The sequence below is a fragment of the Heliangelus exortis genome, chromosome 12 (assembly GCF_036169615.1).
Source record: "Heliangelus exortis chromosome 12, bHelExo1.hap1, whole genome shotgun sequence".
NCBI classification, from domain to species: domain Eukaryota; kingdom Metazoa; phylum Chordata; class Aves; order Apodiformes; family Trochilidae; genus Heliangelus; species Heliangelus exortis.
In genome coordinates, this window is record NC_092433.1 from 10364067 (window position 1) to 10382353 (window position 18287).

General features: G+C 40.4%; 1 protein-coding gene across 2 annotated transcripts in view; it reads left to right on the top strand.

Annotated features, from left to right (window-relative positions):
- Positions 1 to 18287, top strand: part of CHCHD6 (coiled-coil-helix-coiled-coil-helix domain containing 6) — a 108455-nt gene that overhangs the window by 21972 nt on the left and 68196 nt on the right. For both annotated transcript variants that reach the window (XM_071755991.1, XM_071755993.1), the window contains exons 5-6: positions 10158 to 10178; positions 15581 to 15664. In XM_071755991.1, the coding sequence (XP_071612092.1) occupies positions 10158 to 10178; positions 15581 to 15664 (105 nt within the window). The remainder of the gene's footprint in view (positions 1 to 10157; positions 10179 to 15580; positions 15665 to 18287) is intronic.

Here is an 18287-nt window from a genome sequence, read left to right on the forward strand (position 1 = left end):
AGGACAAATCAATGCATCTAGCTTGTCCTTCAGTTTTCTTGGAATGCTAGTTATCTCAAGAGGTGTTGATATTCACTGAGGTCTTTGAAGGTGAGTAGAATGGTGCATTTTTTAAAAACAAAAATAAAACCTCTCAGAACCTTCTGGTTGTTTAGTTCTTGATGGTCTTCAGGTGATTAAAAAGTCAAGTTTCTTTTAAAGCTTTTCCAAGCTTTCAGTTATAAGTGACTTGCATATTTTGTTTTTTGGTTGTGGGGTTGGTATATGCTGAGCTCTCAAACTGATCTAGGATTTGTAGGGAACAGAATTAGATGGTGGAATTTTCACATAAATTGTCTCTACCCATTATTGGGGTTTTTTTATTGTAGATTTCATGTGGCTGGAAAAAGTCGACTGTTTCTTGAAAATATTTCAGAATGGGGGCACTAAAGAGCTGAAAGTGTTAGGCATGTGAATACAAACTAATTACTTGTTATTTGTGGAAAAACAGACTCTGTTACCTGGCGAGCACTCTGAAATTAGAGTGCCTTTTTTTTTAGCCTGAAGTGATACTGCTCCATTTTGACATTCTTAGTGTTTTGTGTACAAGAGAAGAGGGCCTTGCAGGAGAATTATATCCCATCCCATAAGCTAATGCATTCATATTTAGGGATATCAGTCTATTAATATTGATTGTTATGTTTAGCACTTAACTTCATAAGCCCCTATTATTGTGATTCTGTTTAGACATCCATCATTATAGTTACTGTCCCACTGAATTAAAAACAGTATTTGGTAACTCCTAAAAATACAAGAGGTGGTACTTGAAGGCAGTGGGAGACTGCTTCTAGTTCTTTGTCAGATTCCTAAGGAAAGGCTAGAAGAAAATTATCTGCAGCAGAAAATAGACAAAATGTTTTCAAATTTCACTTTATGTCATTTCCTGGAAGAAAGAGCTGTATCAGACAGGTAACTATATTTTGGTAAAGAATTTTTTCTGGCCTAAAAAGGCATTAAGGGCAGCTACAAGACTTGAGGTTTGGTGCTTCATTCTGGTTTTTCTGTTTTCCCTGTTTTTCAGCTTCTATAATTGAATGGTAAACTGCTCATTTTCACCAAACCCTTTAATTTTGGAAGGCTCCAAGTAGTCTTGTATTGCAACTCTTGTCCTTTGAGGTGAAAATGAAGCATTTCATTTCACGGATGCTGAACAGACAGACAGCCCTTTAAAAAAACAAGTTCGCTTTTTGTCACTTCTTGTGGGTGTTATTTTTATCCTCCCCCTCCATCCTGTTTCCCTGGGGCATTTTGTCTTACCTCTGGTGTACCAACTACTCTGTCCAGTGCTTAGCTAATGGCACCTAAGCTTGCCTGGCAGATGAGGAAGCAGTCACTTTTATTATAGCTCTGAAGAGGTATCAGGACTGCCAGCACCCTTGGCTTCTCAAAGTGCTGTTTTATTGGTATGGAGAGTCTGCACTTAGAAGTCTGTCTGCAAAATGCAGTGTGTTCAGTAGTGTCTGGCTGATACAGGAGTTTCTATTGTGTGGTAGATTTAGAGTGATCAAAAGCTTCAGCCTCCATGTGTGTTGCAGTACTGCCTGTTTTGCCCCAAATTGCTCTGAAAGCTTTGTTTTGTCATCATGAATTGAACTTCAGATTTTTATCACTTGCCCGTAGGATAATATTCCCTACCTATAAATGGATACTCTAAACGTCGATTTCAATTAACTGAAATAGTTTTGAAATATGTATTATTTTTTTTTGTGCCTGAATTGTTTTTGTAGGAGTTGTTTCTGTGGGACACCTTAGCAGCACACATTGCAAGTTTTCCCTGTAAGATATTGCCAAGACAGTCCCTGGTTTAAGTGGGAACCCAGCAGACAAGCTCGTAGCAGGCTGCACAGTGGTGTAAGTAAGGTGTGCATGCTCAGTCTGTTGGCACAAGGTGCAAAACCCACCTCTTATTCAGGAAGTACCAATGGAAAGTCATGCTTAAAGACAGTGCAGGCTTAGAGGTGATTTCTGGCTTTAACTTGCCTCATTATTCAGCAAGGGGAACTGGTATGATACCCCAGTGATTTATCTAGAAAAGGAATCTAAGGGTATCTGGCCAGGGGCTGGAGGCTCATTCAGAAGATTAAGGTGCTTTGGAACAAAATGTTCTGATTGTCACCATTGTGTCAATAATTTTTGTTGGGGACTGAGAATGGAAACTAAAACTTGAAAGGACTCTTTGCCTCCTATTTAGAAGTAAAGAATTAATTGTCACTTGTGATGTGACTGGAGAGAACAAGGAGTGTTGTGGAAAGCTTGGGAGGAGCAGGGAGTCTGCTTTTGTTTGTTAATATTCTTTTGGTGGAAAAACACACACACAAAACATCATGTTACTAGACCTTGCCCTGTTTGCTTGGCAATACGAGTGCTTGTGTGTTCAAGGTGAGCTTTGCTTCCTCTGGGGCTGTGGTCTGACAAGGATCCTGATCTTATTGCTCAAGCACTGTGACCAGCATGAAGAGGAAGATGACTTCAGCTGCTGCCTGTCTCATTTCTGTCAATGTAAAGAGCTTTACAGAGTCGAGTAATATTTTGCAATTGAGTTTCTCTTTTAAAGACACTCTGATGCTAATGTTGATTTAATAAGGTTCTCTCATTCTCTCTTCTTGCTTAATTTGAAACGTCTCATTTTGTGCTTCACAGTTCTGAACACAGAATTAGTGAGGGAAGAAGAGCCCGGAGGCAGGGGGAGCAGAGTGCCACACCACAAGTTGCCAGGGGAGATTGATTCAATAGAGTGAAAAGGTGCAAAAGGTTATATGACCACACTGTGATGGTGGTTCTAATGAGAAGGAAAGCCTGATCCTTCAAAATGTTTTAAGCTCTCTGTGGGTGTATAACCAACAGCAAATGGAAAAGGGAGCACTGGAGTATTGGTTTCAAGTGGATTTTTCCTTTGATTTCATATGTATGTAATGTATATATTATATGACAGGTAGGAAGGAGGATATCATGAGATAAGGTCTTAAAAGTTCTCATTTTAGAATCTGTTTTGGTAAGTACAGCGTTTATTTACAAAAATGCTGAGAGGTTATGAGAGATTGTGAATTTGATCTTGCTAATTTATTTTGTCTGCATCTGAATTTTTTCCGCTTTAATTTTATGCTTGTGGAAAAAGCTATTGACATGCCTGGAAATTTAATTCCTTCGTTGTGTTGGGGATTAATGCAAACTCCCCAATACCGCAGTGTCAAAATAGTACTTAAAATATTGTACAAATAATAGTCACAGTAACACAAGCTTTTTCCTTTGCCTTCTGCTTTGTTAGTATACCTGTCCTCAGCCTTTTAGGAAATCACTCCTGTGCAGCAGAGCTGAATCCTAATTTGCCTTTTGCTCAAGTTGGATGACAGTTCTTCACACAACTGAGCGGACAGTGTAAAAGGAGTATGAGTTATGTTCAGCTTGGTTTTATGATAAGCTGCCAACACGTTTCATTGAAAATCTCATTAAATCAAAATTAAATCCATGAGGAAAAAACCAGGCCATCTCAGTGCATACTTGATAGATGAGGTGTATGGTTTTCAGTGCTGGCCAAGGGCATAATCTGTTCCTTGCTGTTGGCGTTTGGTGAAAGCTGTGGTGACATCCCACCACAAAATCACCAGAAAACTGTCCCAAGTGCTGGAAGCTGCCTATGGGCTCTGATCTCCACTTGTATTTCTTCCTTCCCATGGCCTTGGGCAGCTGGGAGTATCCCTTTGCTGCCTCAAACTCTCATATAGCACACTCACCCCCCCTTCATCTTTCTTCTCGCATTGTTGCTTTTAATTGGAGCCAAACCTCTGCCAATTGCTTGTGCTGAATTTGATAGCTCATGCTGGATTGTACAGAGTTATCTCAAACATTTGACTGGGGTGTGCAGTTGACCAAGCAGGCCTGCATAAGGAATGAAGATTTAGGGCCAACTGTTAATACAGACACTAAAAAAAAAAATCCCTTGCTTTTAAAGGTGTCTCTTTCCCTGACTTTCATTTCCTTTACTGATCAGTCTCCAGGAATATTTATCAAACCATTTGCCTGTCTGGTTATTTCTAGTTTACTGCACTGGTCAACTTGATTAATAAATCCATCAAGATTCTTAAAATAGCTTTCATTGACTTTGTAGTTGTAGTGTACAAAAGGAGCTCACAGGAAGTAAATGATTGTATGTGCCCCAACTATAATTAGAGAGCAAATAGTGTGAAGATACGTTTGTAAATAGTATCTCCGACAATAAATTCAGCAATCTGTCTTTAGGGTTCTGTAATACTCTGAGCTGGATTGCCTCTTTCAATTTGCAAACTCATGAAGCTTGAATCTTAGCTCTGCCAGGTCATCTGACTGCTAGATTTAACATACACTGTTTTAAAGCTAAATTTCAAGCTTCTTGCTTTTGATCAAGTGGTCTAGAAGTAAATTATTCTTTGGTTCTTTAGCATGTGGCATAATGTTTGAGCTTCAGGAGCTCCACAGAGACCAAAATGTGTTGTTTTCCTAAAGAAAATTCCTTCAACTATTTAACTCTTTCTGCTGCACCCAGTCTGTAACCTTTTTCTTGACAGTAGCAACACCTGGTTTGTTATCCCTACTGAGAGACTTCCAGGTACTGCTCCTTCATAGAACAAGAGTGCTCTCCCCTCACCCCTGATTATTCTGAGCCATCTGCCTGGAGTGAGAGTGTGTTGCATTGCCCAGTAAATGGGTATTGAATCAGCATTGAATTCTTCCAGTCCTTACAAATGCTAAGCACTTGCACAATGTGGACAACTGCTGTTTGCAAATTGTCCTATCAAATTGGAAATCAAGATTTTGCTGGCAGTGACATAGATTTGCAAGATTTTGCTTTTGATACAATCGTGCCCTGGAGGTTGCAAAGTAAAAATAAAGAATACAGTTAAACAGTAGCCTGAAATCCTTGTTATTGCTGGATCTGTGCTCTTCGTTTTGCAGATGATTTCATTATGATATACTCAGACTTCATTAAAAAGATGCAACCATGCAGCATTTTCTCCTGTCACAGCCTTGTGAAGAGCCAAGAGTGAATGTATTTGAGAACCAGTATATTCTATTACTATAACACACAGTGGGTTGCAAGTGCTTTGGAAGCAGGAATAGGAGTCTCTAGTGGACATTTTGTCCATAGCTCAAAACCACAACTTAATTGGCAGCCTTCTCATAACACTGTGTCCTAGGATGTAGGGAATGCTGCAGGCAAGGTCTGAGGTATGTTTTCAGAACTGGTTGTAGGGAAATGTAGTGCTGGCTGGCTTTAGTAATCATAGAAATAAAGGAGATTGTGGTGAGGTTCCCCACTTCTGTGTGTTTTCTCTCCTGGGCAGTCTCTGATTAAATTTTCTATGTGTTTTCACTCCATTTTATTCCGTAGGTGTAACACCTTACAACAGTGCTTTAGCCCAGACCTTTTATTTTAAATTGAGTCCCCTTAGGTTTTCTTGTGGTCCTTTCTTCTAAGGATTCTTTGGAATCCACTTGATTTGTGCTAGATGTTAATTACTGCATGTGTTTCCCACATACATCTTGACAGACTGGTAGCTTGGATTCTGCCCCCAGGAAGATACCAACCCTGTACTGCTGTGCAAAGCTTTGCATATGTTTGGGGTGAAAGAACAGGGAGAAAAGAAAAATTGCAGGAATGTCAAAATAGGTAAAACTATAAACTGTGAAGTTTGAAACTGCACCTGAGTCTCCACCTGCAGAAGGATTTGTAGAGACAGGGTTGCATGACCGTGACTGAAGGCTTTCAAGAATTTTCCTACTCAAGCATGTAATTAAGACAGTCTCTGCCTGTATTAAAAAGCAGTTCCAAAGTATTTCTCTTAAACAGTCTAGTATTTGAGATAATCTTTTTTTTTTTTTTTTTTAAATAAAAAGAAATTAGATTTATAATCTTCTGGCAGGAACTCTGTATTCACTGTACTATACTAAACCTGTGTCCACTTGCTGGTGCCTATAAATATCTGTGTTGTTAGAAGGCAGGTAAAAAATGCATGTGGTGTCTGGGAGCAAGTGTGGGAAGGGAATTCCTGCTGAACTCACATGGTTCATCATTTTTACTGCTTGAAGGCACATGGGTTGATTATGCATGTCATCTTGATTTTTTGCTAAACAGTGGTTATGTTTGAAGTACTATGTTTGACTCGAAAGCTAATATATTTGGTATTTAGGAATCTGGCAGCAGAAAGCTCTGTCCCCATATGCATGCACAGAAATGAGGTGGGGATGTAGGCATGCGTAACTGTTATTTTTCCCCGTCTGTCCTATCCCTAGAAAGCCATATGCCACCCTTAGGCTAACATGATGGGAGTTTGTATTAATGATTATGAGCTAGAAATAATCCAAGAGCTGAGTGGTCTTTGATTCTAGCTTTATGAGAAAATACCTCATTGACTCAGTAGGGTCTGAAATATGTTCTGGGATAGAAAGTCATAATTAGTGTAGAATTTCACAATGATTTCTCTTCAGACTTTTTTTTTTTTTTTTGTTCTCTGAACTGCTCAGGGACTTAGATTCTTGTCCCATAGGAAGAGGAGGAACTTAAGGAGGTAAAAATTAGGGGGAGTTGTTGACTCACCTGCTATTAGAAATAAGCACCTTGAGCACACATCTCCAGCGAGCCTATGCTCTGCAAGATTTCTATAGACACTGTTGGCAGCCTGCAAAATGAAAACTGTATGTGTGTATAGAAGTGGTGATGGGAAAAGGAGAGTGTGGGAATGGGCTGAAGTATCAAAGCAAGCAATGAAAGCAGATGGTTTACTCTGGATTTTATAAAATAGGTTTCTCTTCATTTTGTTTTAAATGAAAACTACCAACTGTAAGCATTGCAAACCTATTGCAGCAGTGCCATAAGTATTAGAAGTGCAGTTGTCCCTGAATCATGAAAGGACAGAGGATTTTTCTACTGCTTCTCATCTTCATATTTATAGAACTGTGTATGCTCTGTGTACATTAGAGCTGAGCAATTTCATCATAGTCTCTCCTCAAAATTGTTTGCTGTTCAGTGTCTCTTCCTGCTTCCTCTCCCTTGTCAGTCGGTTACATCTCTGACTCTCATTACATTTACTATTGATACTGCTTCAATTTTCCACTAAACTGGAAGCATTTAAGGGTCTGGAGTGGATACTGAATGTCTGGATGTGTTCTTTAAATGCTTTAATTCCTATCGCTGTGGAAAAGTTTAGAGTTGGATTATCGCCTTAAGAAGAAATGACTCTTTGCTCATTCAGTGATGAAGTCTGGTCATCAAGATGTTAGAATATGTGCTGCAGAGCTCTTCAGATACTGACATGAGTGCAGAAGTTGTTGCCAGCAGCTGTCTTGAGTTTTGGGCACCTGCTGCCTCTCATTTCTCGCATCTCCCACTCTATCTTTGACTCCCAAAGTTGGCAGTGCCCCTAAAAATAATCTGTATTGAGTTCTTGAGTAGGAAATCTCTACCAAGCTGATAGTCTGGATTTCTGAGTCATTGATCACACTATAGTGAAATTAGGGGTGTGACAGTTACCAACTATGGCAATGTAATGGACATCAAGATGAAGCTGGTTCCAGTCAGGTTCCAAAGGCACCACTGTTCCTAAGGCCTCTTCTTTGCCATGCTGATTCCTTTATCCCAGACCATAACAGACCTGGGTAATGTGCCTGTTGTGCTCATGTACATGTGATGTAGTATGGGTTTGGGAAAAGATGCTGGAAATTATCTGTATGTGTGAAATACTAATTTGGTGCTGTATTCATGATTTCACTGGGAGTTGTACTGTTAATATATAGGCAGGAAAACAAGCTCTGCCTTAAAAATTGGTGCTCAAATCTGAGGTTCTGAGGAGTACAGAAGATGTGACTGATATCCAGTGAGCTACCTGGAAGAGAAATTAATCCTTGTTTTAGCAGAAGAGTACAACAGTATTGACTCAGGGTGCTAAAAAACGGTGTGTCCTAGGGCAGGGATTATAAAGCTTGAAAGCCCCCAGCTGGAAGTGAAATTCCCTCAGTTAGGAAGCAAGGAACCCAGATGTTGCTTGTTTCTTAAACAGTTTACTAAAACTTTGAAACTATTAGTGGGCATGTTGTGTCTTTTATTAACAGTCTGTGTTGGGAAATGCAGCTCTACTAAGAGATCTTGGCACAAGCTTATGAGGTAACAAAACTTAAACCAGTAGCCCTCTTGAGTTTTCAGTTTTGTGTGATTTTATTATTATATTTCATTTAGTCTGTGCTTCAATCCAAATGTAGTTATTTTTTCCCAGTGCAGTGATACATCCTACTGCATCTACACCTGTTTCAGTTTTCCTGTTTCCATTCAGTGGAGTGTATTTATTTGTCTTTTTGTGGAGTAATAATTTTCCTCCCTCCTGAAAGGTGGCAGAATGAAAGCCTTTGGCATTTCCTGCAGAAGAGATGCCCTGTGGTTAGCAACAGTGCTATCTTAAAACTGTAATTCTGCTCCTCTGCATTATGTCTTAAGGAGGTGTAAGAGGGATCACCTCTTGGGGATAGGGCTGGTTCCTTCTCCCTCCTTGCTTCTCAGGAACTAACACAGTGTGTTAGTATCTTGTCTTTATTTTGCCATGCAAGAGTTTTTCCACCAGGAATGTGTCAGTTAATGGCTCAGGCACCCCAGGATGACAGGTGCAAATCCAGCAAAGAGCTACTAAAGGTGCATGACCCACCTCATGAAATTATAACAGGCACCATAAAGAGCCCTCTGTTCCTTTTGTCCATCTGCTGAGGATGGACAACCTTGCCATTGCTAAAATGTAAAACCAAAACCAAGTGCATCTGTCCTAATTGTAAAAAACATCAGGAAGAAAAATGTTATTTAAATCAGGCTTTTGTCAAGATCAATCAGTGATTATCAGTGAACACCTGTTGTCTGTTGGTTTGTTTGGCCAAGACCATGATGCTTTCTATATCAAACCTGTCTGTGGAAAGGAGGGAATTGACTTCCCCTTGTTGAACCATAGATGTTCAGTTCCAGCCCTCTCAGCTGTTGCAAAGGATGAGGATGACACATAGCTGATGACACATCATCCCTCAGTTACCTGAAGTAGTCACTCTGTGCCATTTAAAATGATGGCAGATCCCATAAACCTATTGCACTCCACCGTCTGCTCCCTCTGGCACTGAACTATGACCAAGAGGAAAGTTCCTCCTGCCCTGTCAACTCCTCTCTAATAAATAATCATAATAAAAGGGACAGCCTCTCTGAGGTTCCTGCTCGGCAAATGTGCTGCTGATTGAATGTAGCCCTGAGAGGCAGGGAAGGCAACAAACAAGAACTGTGGCAGCCTCATAAATGTCCTGGCTTCAGAAGGTAGTTAGGGGCATGAAATGTTGATCATGTTGTACCTGGTTTGCTGCTTCTGGCTTACTGTGTAAATAAGAAGTGGTATTAAGTAAATAAGAGAGAATGATGCAGCTTGCTTGATCTGCTTGTCTTCCTAGTTAAATAGACTGGGACAGCATAAGGAGCAGGTGAAGGCATCTTGGATTTGGCCAAGGGTTTGTTCTGTGCACTAAAGCTGTGTCCAGTTGCCCATGAAGGGGGATCTGGTTGGAAATGATCAGTCAGCTGGCTTTCTGTTAGAAAGCACTCTTGAACGTGTCCACTGCAGAAGGTGACTTGATGTGTAGGTCAGCTTGTGCATTTGGAAATGCACTTGAAAAAGGATGCTTGTTCTTTGCAAGTAATTTGGAAATGGTGCAGCTGTTGGCCCCCTCCTTTTTTAATATGTCCAGCATTGCTGCCCTCATTGGTACATGGTGGGGATATCAGCATCTCTTAATGTTGCACAGCACCTTGCATCCCTCCCTGAAACCATCTACTTTGCAGTTGTCTTCCCTTAGCTTCCACTCTATGGGGGGGATTCTGCATCAGCCTCTGAGGGCTTCGGTTTGTTGTTGTTTTTGAGGTCCATGCGCTTTTGTTTTGCTTTAATAGCACAGTTCCCAACAGGGGACAGCACTGCACTGTTTAAGATGCTTGCCATTTTTAAGGAACTTTTCCAAGCTTGTCATCCTAAAAGCTATATTGTGCAGCAGCATGAGGCCTCCATAAATCACTGATTTCTCTTTTTCTTCTCTTTCCCTTCCTTTCTCTCTTGCTCTCTCTTTATTCCAAGCCTGCGGATTTGGACGCCTGGGTAAGCTCTCTTTTTTTGTCTGGATCTTGCTTATTCCAAGTGTCATGTTGTTACTGCGCCTGTACAGATTGTTATTGCTGAGCACAGATGCAGGATTTTATTTTCTGTCATTACATTTTAAAAGGTGTTCAGCTAGAAAATTGCATATTATTTCCTCCATAAAGATTTTCACTGGTTCCTTTTGTGTGGCTTACAGCTGCTGAAACCAAAGTTGATCTGGTGATGTTTGTTGGCTAAGAGAGCAGCAGCAACTAGAGGAAACGAAGGTTACACAAGTACTGCTTCTTAAGGCCATGAGTCTGTATCTAGGTTCCAAAGCAAAACAAAATCCAGTCACCTGCCCTCAACAGAGTGAGAGAAAAGGCAAAAAGCAAGTAATTTTGTAGGCCTTGTGTGTCTGGAATAGCGACTGCAGGTGGCTCACAGTGGTGCTGATATTTCTGCTAATGCAAGTAGAGGTTGAGTCAAGGTTCCCCTGTGGCTACTTCTCTGGTACAATCCTTTCTGTAAAGTTCTGCTGTTCAGTCTTAGGCATGATGTGCTCAAGCTGTCTCTTGCTTCTCATTGGTGCCCTTTCAGCTCTGCCATTCTTGGTCAGGAATATGCCAGCTCTCTAATTTTGAAGCTAGTTCTGGTCTTCAGTGCATTGCCCTCAATTTCTTCTTCTAGTCTTGGAACCTTTGATAAGTATTTGTTTTTCTTCACTGCCACCTGGACTTCTACCAGGTCTGGAAGAGACATGGGAAAGAAAGCATGACATGTAAGAGTTTGCAGTTGGGATCTGTGGCAAGCTGAGGTATTCAGCCAAAATGTTTTTGCTGTGCTGCTGCAGACATGGTACTGGGTTAATTTGAGGGAAGCTGGTTACTCCTCTCAGCAAAAATAGGATGATGTAGGAACAACATTTGAGAGAGACTTCTTAAGGACCTTTCCTTTATCCTTGTAGCTTCTTTCCCTGGTTTGCCTCTGACAATCTCGGCATCACCTCACAAGTTTGTCTATGAGTGGTGAATGTGTTTTGTCAAGAAGATAAATATTTTTGTAAAAAACTTGCCAAGTGTTGTGACTTGCCTTTGACGAAGTTCTTTGTATGTTGAGGTATGGACCGTTCCTTGACTTGCCCTTTGCAGAGAGAAGAGTGTTTTGTTTGGTTGGGTTGTTTTTTTTCTCTCCTTCAGCAGAGTCTTCTCTAAGCCCTCTCCCAGAATCCCAACAGTATTGTAGAGGGAGGCAGCCTGATGGTAGCCATCAGCTGCAGGCTGTGCTACTGCTGCACTCTATTCTTGGGTGCCACATTCCCTGCTGTAATCTGACCCTGCCAAGAAGCCCTTTTTTATTTTTTTTCAAGCAGATTTCCTTTGTTCTTTTCACATTTAACAAGGTGATGAGACAGGACTGTGATTAAAACCAGTAAAAATATGGCAATATTTTATGGGGGGCAAAGCCAAAGCTAATCTGTGAATGGATGTAGCTAGAATGAAGCCCAGCTCTAGGAGATCAGTTGCACAGTCTGTGTTGCGTTTTGGTGTCAGTTCAGGATGAGGCTAAGGGTTTGTTCATAGGGAGTGAACCAATGATATTTCATTACCTCAATTATGAGGCTTGTAAAATATTTCTTTTGGCCTGGCTGTCAGCTGGCAGGCTAGTGCTTGAATTCTTTAGTTGAGCTGGTATGTAATGCATAGGTTTAGAAATGTGCTTTCACAGTTTGTTTCTAAGTGGGTTACTTGATAAAGGGAGGCAGGGAACTGCAGGTGACTCTGCCCAAGCTCTGTCACCGTTCAAAGCAGCTCAGAGGGAGCCTGAAAAACTTGGGCTGTAGAAAAAGTAAAAAGATAAAACTTGGGAAAAATTTGAAGAAGCCCCCAGCCAGGCCATTGATCCATGCACGTGGAAGCTGTAATACAGTGCTAGTAGAACACCTTCGCTCTCTGCTTTTTTTAAGAATGCAACGCTTGTGACTTCTGACCCATCACAGGGCATTCCTGACCATTTCTTGATTGTATCTTAAACTTAGTTTTTGTACAGAGAACAATTGCCTATTGAACACTTTTTTTAAACACTTTTTTTTCCCTTTTTTTTTTCTTTTTTCAGGTATGTGCTGTCCTGTGCTACTTCTGAGTTTTGGGTGTATTTGTGTGTTCTGCAACTAACTCAGCACTCTTCTTTCCCTCTTTGTTTTGTTTCTCTTTTCATACTTATTGGACATCACACTCTTGTGTTCTGCACTACAGTTTCTGAGATGTCATCTCTGGGCTTTGGTCATCTCCAGTGATATGTTCAAGCTCAGATGTAGCTTCTGCAGTGTGGATGTGAAATGCAACTTTCTGATAGGATTTTTCAAACCATTGTGTTATCATGCATGTCTTCACTTCTCCTTCTGTCTTTAGTTCTAAAGGCCTTTATGTGAAAAATGTATCTGATGCTTTGTTTGGCACCTGCAGTCTCAGTCCCCTGTGAAATTTTAATCATCTCCATAGCAGCCAGTTCTGTCTGGGACATCACAGGCTTCTGACTTCAGGTAGGGAATAAGCAGCAGGACTAGAGGCCTGTATTCATAAAAATGTCCCTTGTTGCCTAACCCAGTTTGGAACAGTGAATATTTCAAATGACACATGCTCTGACTGTACCATTCATACTTCAAACATCACCATAAAATGTACTAAAGTTTCTAGTAATAACAGCTGGGGACAGAGGGAAACAGAAATCAACTTTCAAGCAGATCTGTCACGAATAGAATGTTTCTCAATATATTTCAATGCACTGAAACATCAGCAGCTCTTGAAAACAAGCAAAGCATTGAAAATGTGTTCGAGTTGCAGGTAGAAATTCTCTCTGGTTCATCATACAACTTATGGGAGATAAATGGGAGATGATGGGAGATAGTATGGGAGCCCTTAGTTAGGGGGAAGGATGGTGTGTATCCTGAGGTTGTAGCCTGCAGCTGGTAGATCCAGTTTTGATTCTTTGATATCAGTTTTGCAGGATCCTGGGGAAGTCACCAACAGAATGTCTGTTTGCTGCCAGCTGCATTCCTATGGGGGCTTCACTCCCTGTGGACACCCCAGCTCCAGCCAGGTCTGCTTGGGAGTTTTGATCAGCACACCCCTAATGGGTCTGCCTCTCAGCACCCTGCTTGAGAGATTAGAATGTTTGGTGTGTGCTCCTTTCTAGAGGTGACATACCAGAAACAGGATAAAGCCTCTTGTCCATCAGTGTTATTACACGTATTGGTTTTGTGCTCCCAGAACAGTCTGCTAGCCCAGGAGAATAGCACTGCCACATAAATTATTTAGATTAAGCAGAAACTTTCTTGCATTTTAAAAAGTTGATCTTTTGACTTCTTTTTTCTTTTTTCTTGAAATACACTTCACAGAAAAAGCACCTTCCATCTGAATTGTGCAGAGAGGTCAATACTGTGTATTTCTTTTCCTTATTTGTTTTCTTCTTAAAGAATACAAATCACTTGTTTAGTAACCTGATTTAATGGATGTTATGCAGAAAATCAGCAGGAGAATCCGAGTCCTTTGGTCATCTACCAGACCACCCTGCCTTCTTTTGTCTGTTTCATGTCAGCTAAAATTTCTTACTCCTTTACTGTATGGAAGATGGATACTTGATTAGAAGGATAGCTTTGGTTCTCTTAGCACAGAAATGGCAAAAATTTTCACACTTCCAGAATGCCCATCAGTGCTCCAGTTGTTGCTTTGACACTTCTTTGGTCAGGCTGCATGTATGGGGCAGCTCATTCTCATCCCTTTCTGTCCTATTTCAGCCAGTTTGAGGGCTGGAAGGTGTATTGCAGCTCTGGTTAAACCAAAGCCATAGATTTTGCCTTTAATCCAGGTGTCTTTGAGAATAAGGGGATCTAGATCTGCATCTACAGTGCTTGTGCCTTACCCTGGCCTTGTTGGCTGGAATAACAAATGTGGGAACCAAAGTACTTCTTTTTCCTTTAATGCCAAACAAATAAACTCTACTACCTCACAAACCTTTATTTAATGTACTCCTCTACTTCTTGCTTATCAACTATCCTGCACTACCTAGCTTAAGTTGTCATCTAAGCCCTATGATACCACTTAGATTTCCATCAGCAAGGGAGCAGAGAGAAGGAAATACACAGCAACTGGCTTTCAGATGTTATTTTTCTCATTAACAATGGCTGGTGGCCACAAAATGACAGGTCTGAGCCCACGAGGATTTTTGTTGCAGCTGGTTAATCATATTGGACCAGCATTTTCTCTGATTGTACCATCATCATAAGTTAAGAGCAATGCTGTTGGGGTGCTTTGGATTAGCAAGGTTTGTGCTCATGTTAAGTAGACTAGGAACTGTAGCTTTGAATGTTCTTCTTGCCTGGTGATAGCTTAAGTGGAAATTCTGGGGTGGGATGAAGGAAAAAAACCAAGTGCTATTCTTCTTGCTGTTGTTTGTTATTTTTAAGCTTTATAACTTTAGTTGGTTCCATCAATGCCATGTTTTCTAATGCTAGTGCAGTTTAAGGGTGGGAATGCAAATAAATGCTGCTGGTTGTAAAGAGCTAAAAGTCAAAAGCTGTTGCTGTAAGGACACAATTGGTCATTGTGTAGCTGATGAGGGGTTTGTGCTTAAGCACATGCTTGTATAACAAGTCTGCTGCTTGGAAGTTGTCACACTTGTACTTTGGAAGATGGAAGAGAAATTCTTTGACACCCATCTCCCTTCTAAACCTGCAGCACTCTGGGGAACTCTGCAGGAGCTCTGGGGGTCCTGGTGGGGTGTGTGGAGAGAGTATTTAATTATTGGCATAATCCTCTGTATGTCAGTAAAAGCAAATGCATGGCTAGTGAGAGTGTCTGTTGCTATAAAAATATTGCAATACTGACTTGTATCATGGATTTCCTTATGATGGTAGGGATCTTTTAATTCCATAAAACTTTTCTGACATTCCAAGGGGCAGCTGTTTATAAAGTAGATGATTTGAGCCTTATTTTTAAGGTAAAGTGAAGAGCATTGAAGTGGAGTAAAACAATTTTCACTTGATTTGTGAAAAGCAAGGACTTGGAATAGGTTGAGTTCTGAGAAAGGCACTAGTAAGATGTCAGCTTTCTAAGATTATAGGTTTGCACTTAATAAGGAGAAATAAAATCAAGGTTATGAGTTTGAATATGATACTATTATGTTTCGAAATTGTGGGGATAATCCAAAAGGAACTGGAATACTGCAGATTTCTAAATCATGCTTATACTTGACACTTTAGTTTTCTAAATCGTACTTCCACTGAGAGGGATCCCATGCACCAGTCTGAAGAAATGATTTTTTTCATTTTTTCTTGTATTCCAGTCTGCATCCCATGTGCTTTCCTTGCACTGATACTTCTTACTTTCTTCTTTCTGGTGATGCTCTTTTGTTGTTGTTCTCAGGTTGTGGAGCTGCAAGTCAGGGAGGCAGAGTTGAAGCGGCAAGAGGACTTCTACAAAGAGCAGCTGACCCACATAGAGAGGAAGGTAAGGCTGAGCTGTCTTAGTTGTGCCCTCTGTGTGCTGTTGAGGTCAGGTGTGGACCTGTGTGGATCCAAAGGGAAACAAGAAGCATCGTGCTGAAACCTGTGACTTTCAGTTCCCAGTAGCTGTCTGTCCCCCACCCCTTACGTAGCCAAATGGTGAAAAAGTAGCCCAAACCAAATCTGTAGAGCAACTTGTGTTTGAAAGGTACTAAGTAGGGTTTTAACTGTTTGATTTTTTAAAAAAATGGTTGCTAGTAGTTTAAAGTTTTTCTTATTCACCATGGGGTTTAGGCAAAAGCTACGTAGAAAAAAAGTGCCGTGTTTTTTTATTCCTTTTCTTAAAAGTGTTTTCCTAAAAAGAGGCAAAACCAAAGCAAAACACAAATCTTACCATAAATGAGTTAAATTGTGTTACTGATTTTTCTCTGGGGAGCCCAGCAGTTCAAAGTGTGGTGCTGCAGTGCACTGTCTGATTCTTGCTGGATAAGCCTTTGAAATGAACTTGATTTAAAGAGACATTGTCAAGCATCTTTTAAGCCTGAAATGACCTTTGAAAATCCATTTAGGGAATTGAATCTCTCCCCTAAACGTAGGATTTGCTTCTCTGTTTAATTGTTTACCATGATGAGTTTTTAAAAATTGATGCCATAAAACCAGGAGCAGCCGTGCTGTTCCTTATGAACTAATGCGTTTTCACTTCCTGGTAAAATGAAATAATGTTATAAGTAGTCTTTATTTTTTAATAAATGTGGAGAATAATCTTCTTGAATCTGAAGCAATTAGATGTCCTGACAGGGAGTTGCATATATCTGACTTGTATTTGTGTTACGTGACTAAAAAGAAATGCAAACAATGAAAAAGGTGGGTTGTAAGGAGATAGAGAAATCAATCAGCTTTACTACCAACATGGATAATGATGGTGAATATGGAACATGGGAAGATGGCAGATTACAGGAGCTATTTGCACATCTATCCCACTTCTCATTCCCTGCTACTGCAGGATTGTCCATACAGCATTTTTTTAAAGCTGTTGATGGTAAAACATGCCCATGAGCAATTTCACATGATACCATTTTGCAACACTTTAATCCATACAGTTCATTAAAAAATAAGCCATTAAAACTACCACTCAGTGTTGCATTCAGATTTTTAAATTCTATTTCTAGATAATGGGGATTGTTCAGTGAAATTACAAACAATCTAGCAGCTATCGTTCTAATTATCACAGTTGTCCATATGTTCATACGTAAAGGGAATTTTTGCAATTTCTTGGCCTCATGCTGTGTGCTTCTATTATATTCTTCTCTCCAGATCTGGTTTCATGAAGTGGAAACCACAGAGAAAATTTCTGTGTGCGTTTGTCTTTTATGGACAGGGGAGTGGGGAGAAGTTTGTGTCCAGGCTGCATTGTCCTCTTTTCTAAATCTTTTTATTATATTGTGTTTCCCTTTTCAGATCCATCTCCCTTGCTGCAGGGTAAATTTTTAAACACCACGATAGGCATTTTATTGCAGGATCTTCTCAGGGGTGTAAGGTGGCTTGCATGTAGTCCTATTCAAACCACAGAGCTGCATAAAAACTGGCTTCTGGTTCTTATGTGTACAAAAGCAGGCAGATAAAAAGGACAGGTTTTCTTTCCTCTCTTGAAACACTAGATAGTTTCTGACCCTTAAACACTAGCATTTTGCTAGTAATAAAATAGAAGAATGCCTCCAACTGTTAGTCTGGAGTGGGAGGTGGTAGGGGCTAGAAGGGAGAGGAGAGAAATGTACTTGAAAACAGTGTAATAAAGCTTAATTGTATTAGTTTTGGAAAAAGGTTTTCAATCTTCTCTGTGGATAATTTTATTCCTATAATGGCTGGAAAGATGGAAAACACAACACAGAACAATCTTTTTTATTAGCTGTTGCTTTTATATAATTCTGCTTTTATTTGTTGAATACACGCAGACCTTGACATTTATTTATTTATTTTTCCTTCCACTGTGCTAAAACCTTCCAACTCAGGCTTAGATGTATTTTTATAATCTATGTATGTGTGTGTCTATATTAGAAAAAAGCAATCAATAAAAGCGTGGGGTGGGGGGAGGCACTCTGAAGTTTGCTTTCTGTGCTGTTTCCAGAGAGGGTGGTCACTCGGAGTGTGTGTGCTGGTGCTATGGAGGTGCTGGGCTGGGAGTAAATGGATGTGATGGCTTGGTGTAGAGGTAACTAAAAATTTTCCTTCTAAGGACCAGGCTCTCTGGAATTCCCCCCTGTCTTCCCCTGTTGTGCCTGTCTATAACCTCAGGTTGGCTTTGTCCCTGATTTCTCCATGATAACAGGATTTAGCAGTAGGAGACGTAGAGATTTGTTTTTGAAGGACACTTTCAACTGTTGATGTTGAGAGCTCTGCACTTTCTTGGTAGGAAGCTAAGAATAATTGAGTTATCTGCTTCTTACAGTGTAGTAGCTGCTGCACTGAAGGTAACAGGGAGCCTGTCCTGTGTCTTCTGGCACTGGTCAGCTTCCAAAGGCTTTGAAGGAAGATGGAAGAAAACCTCACCAAAACAAAACAACATAAAACTTTTGGAGAACAGCTTTGAGAAGAGCCTTCTTAAGTGTTGTCAATCAGAGAATGACACA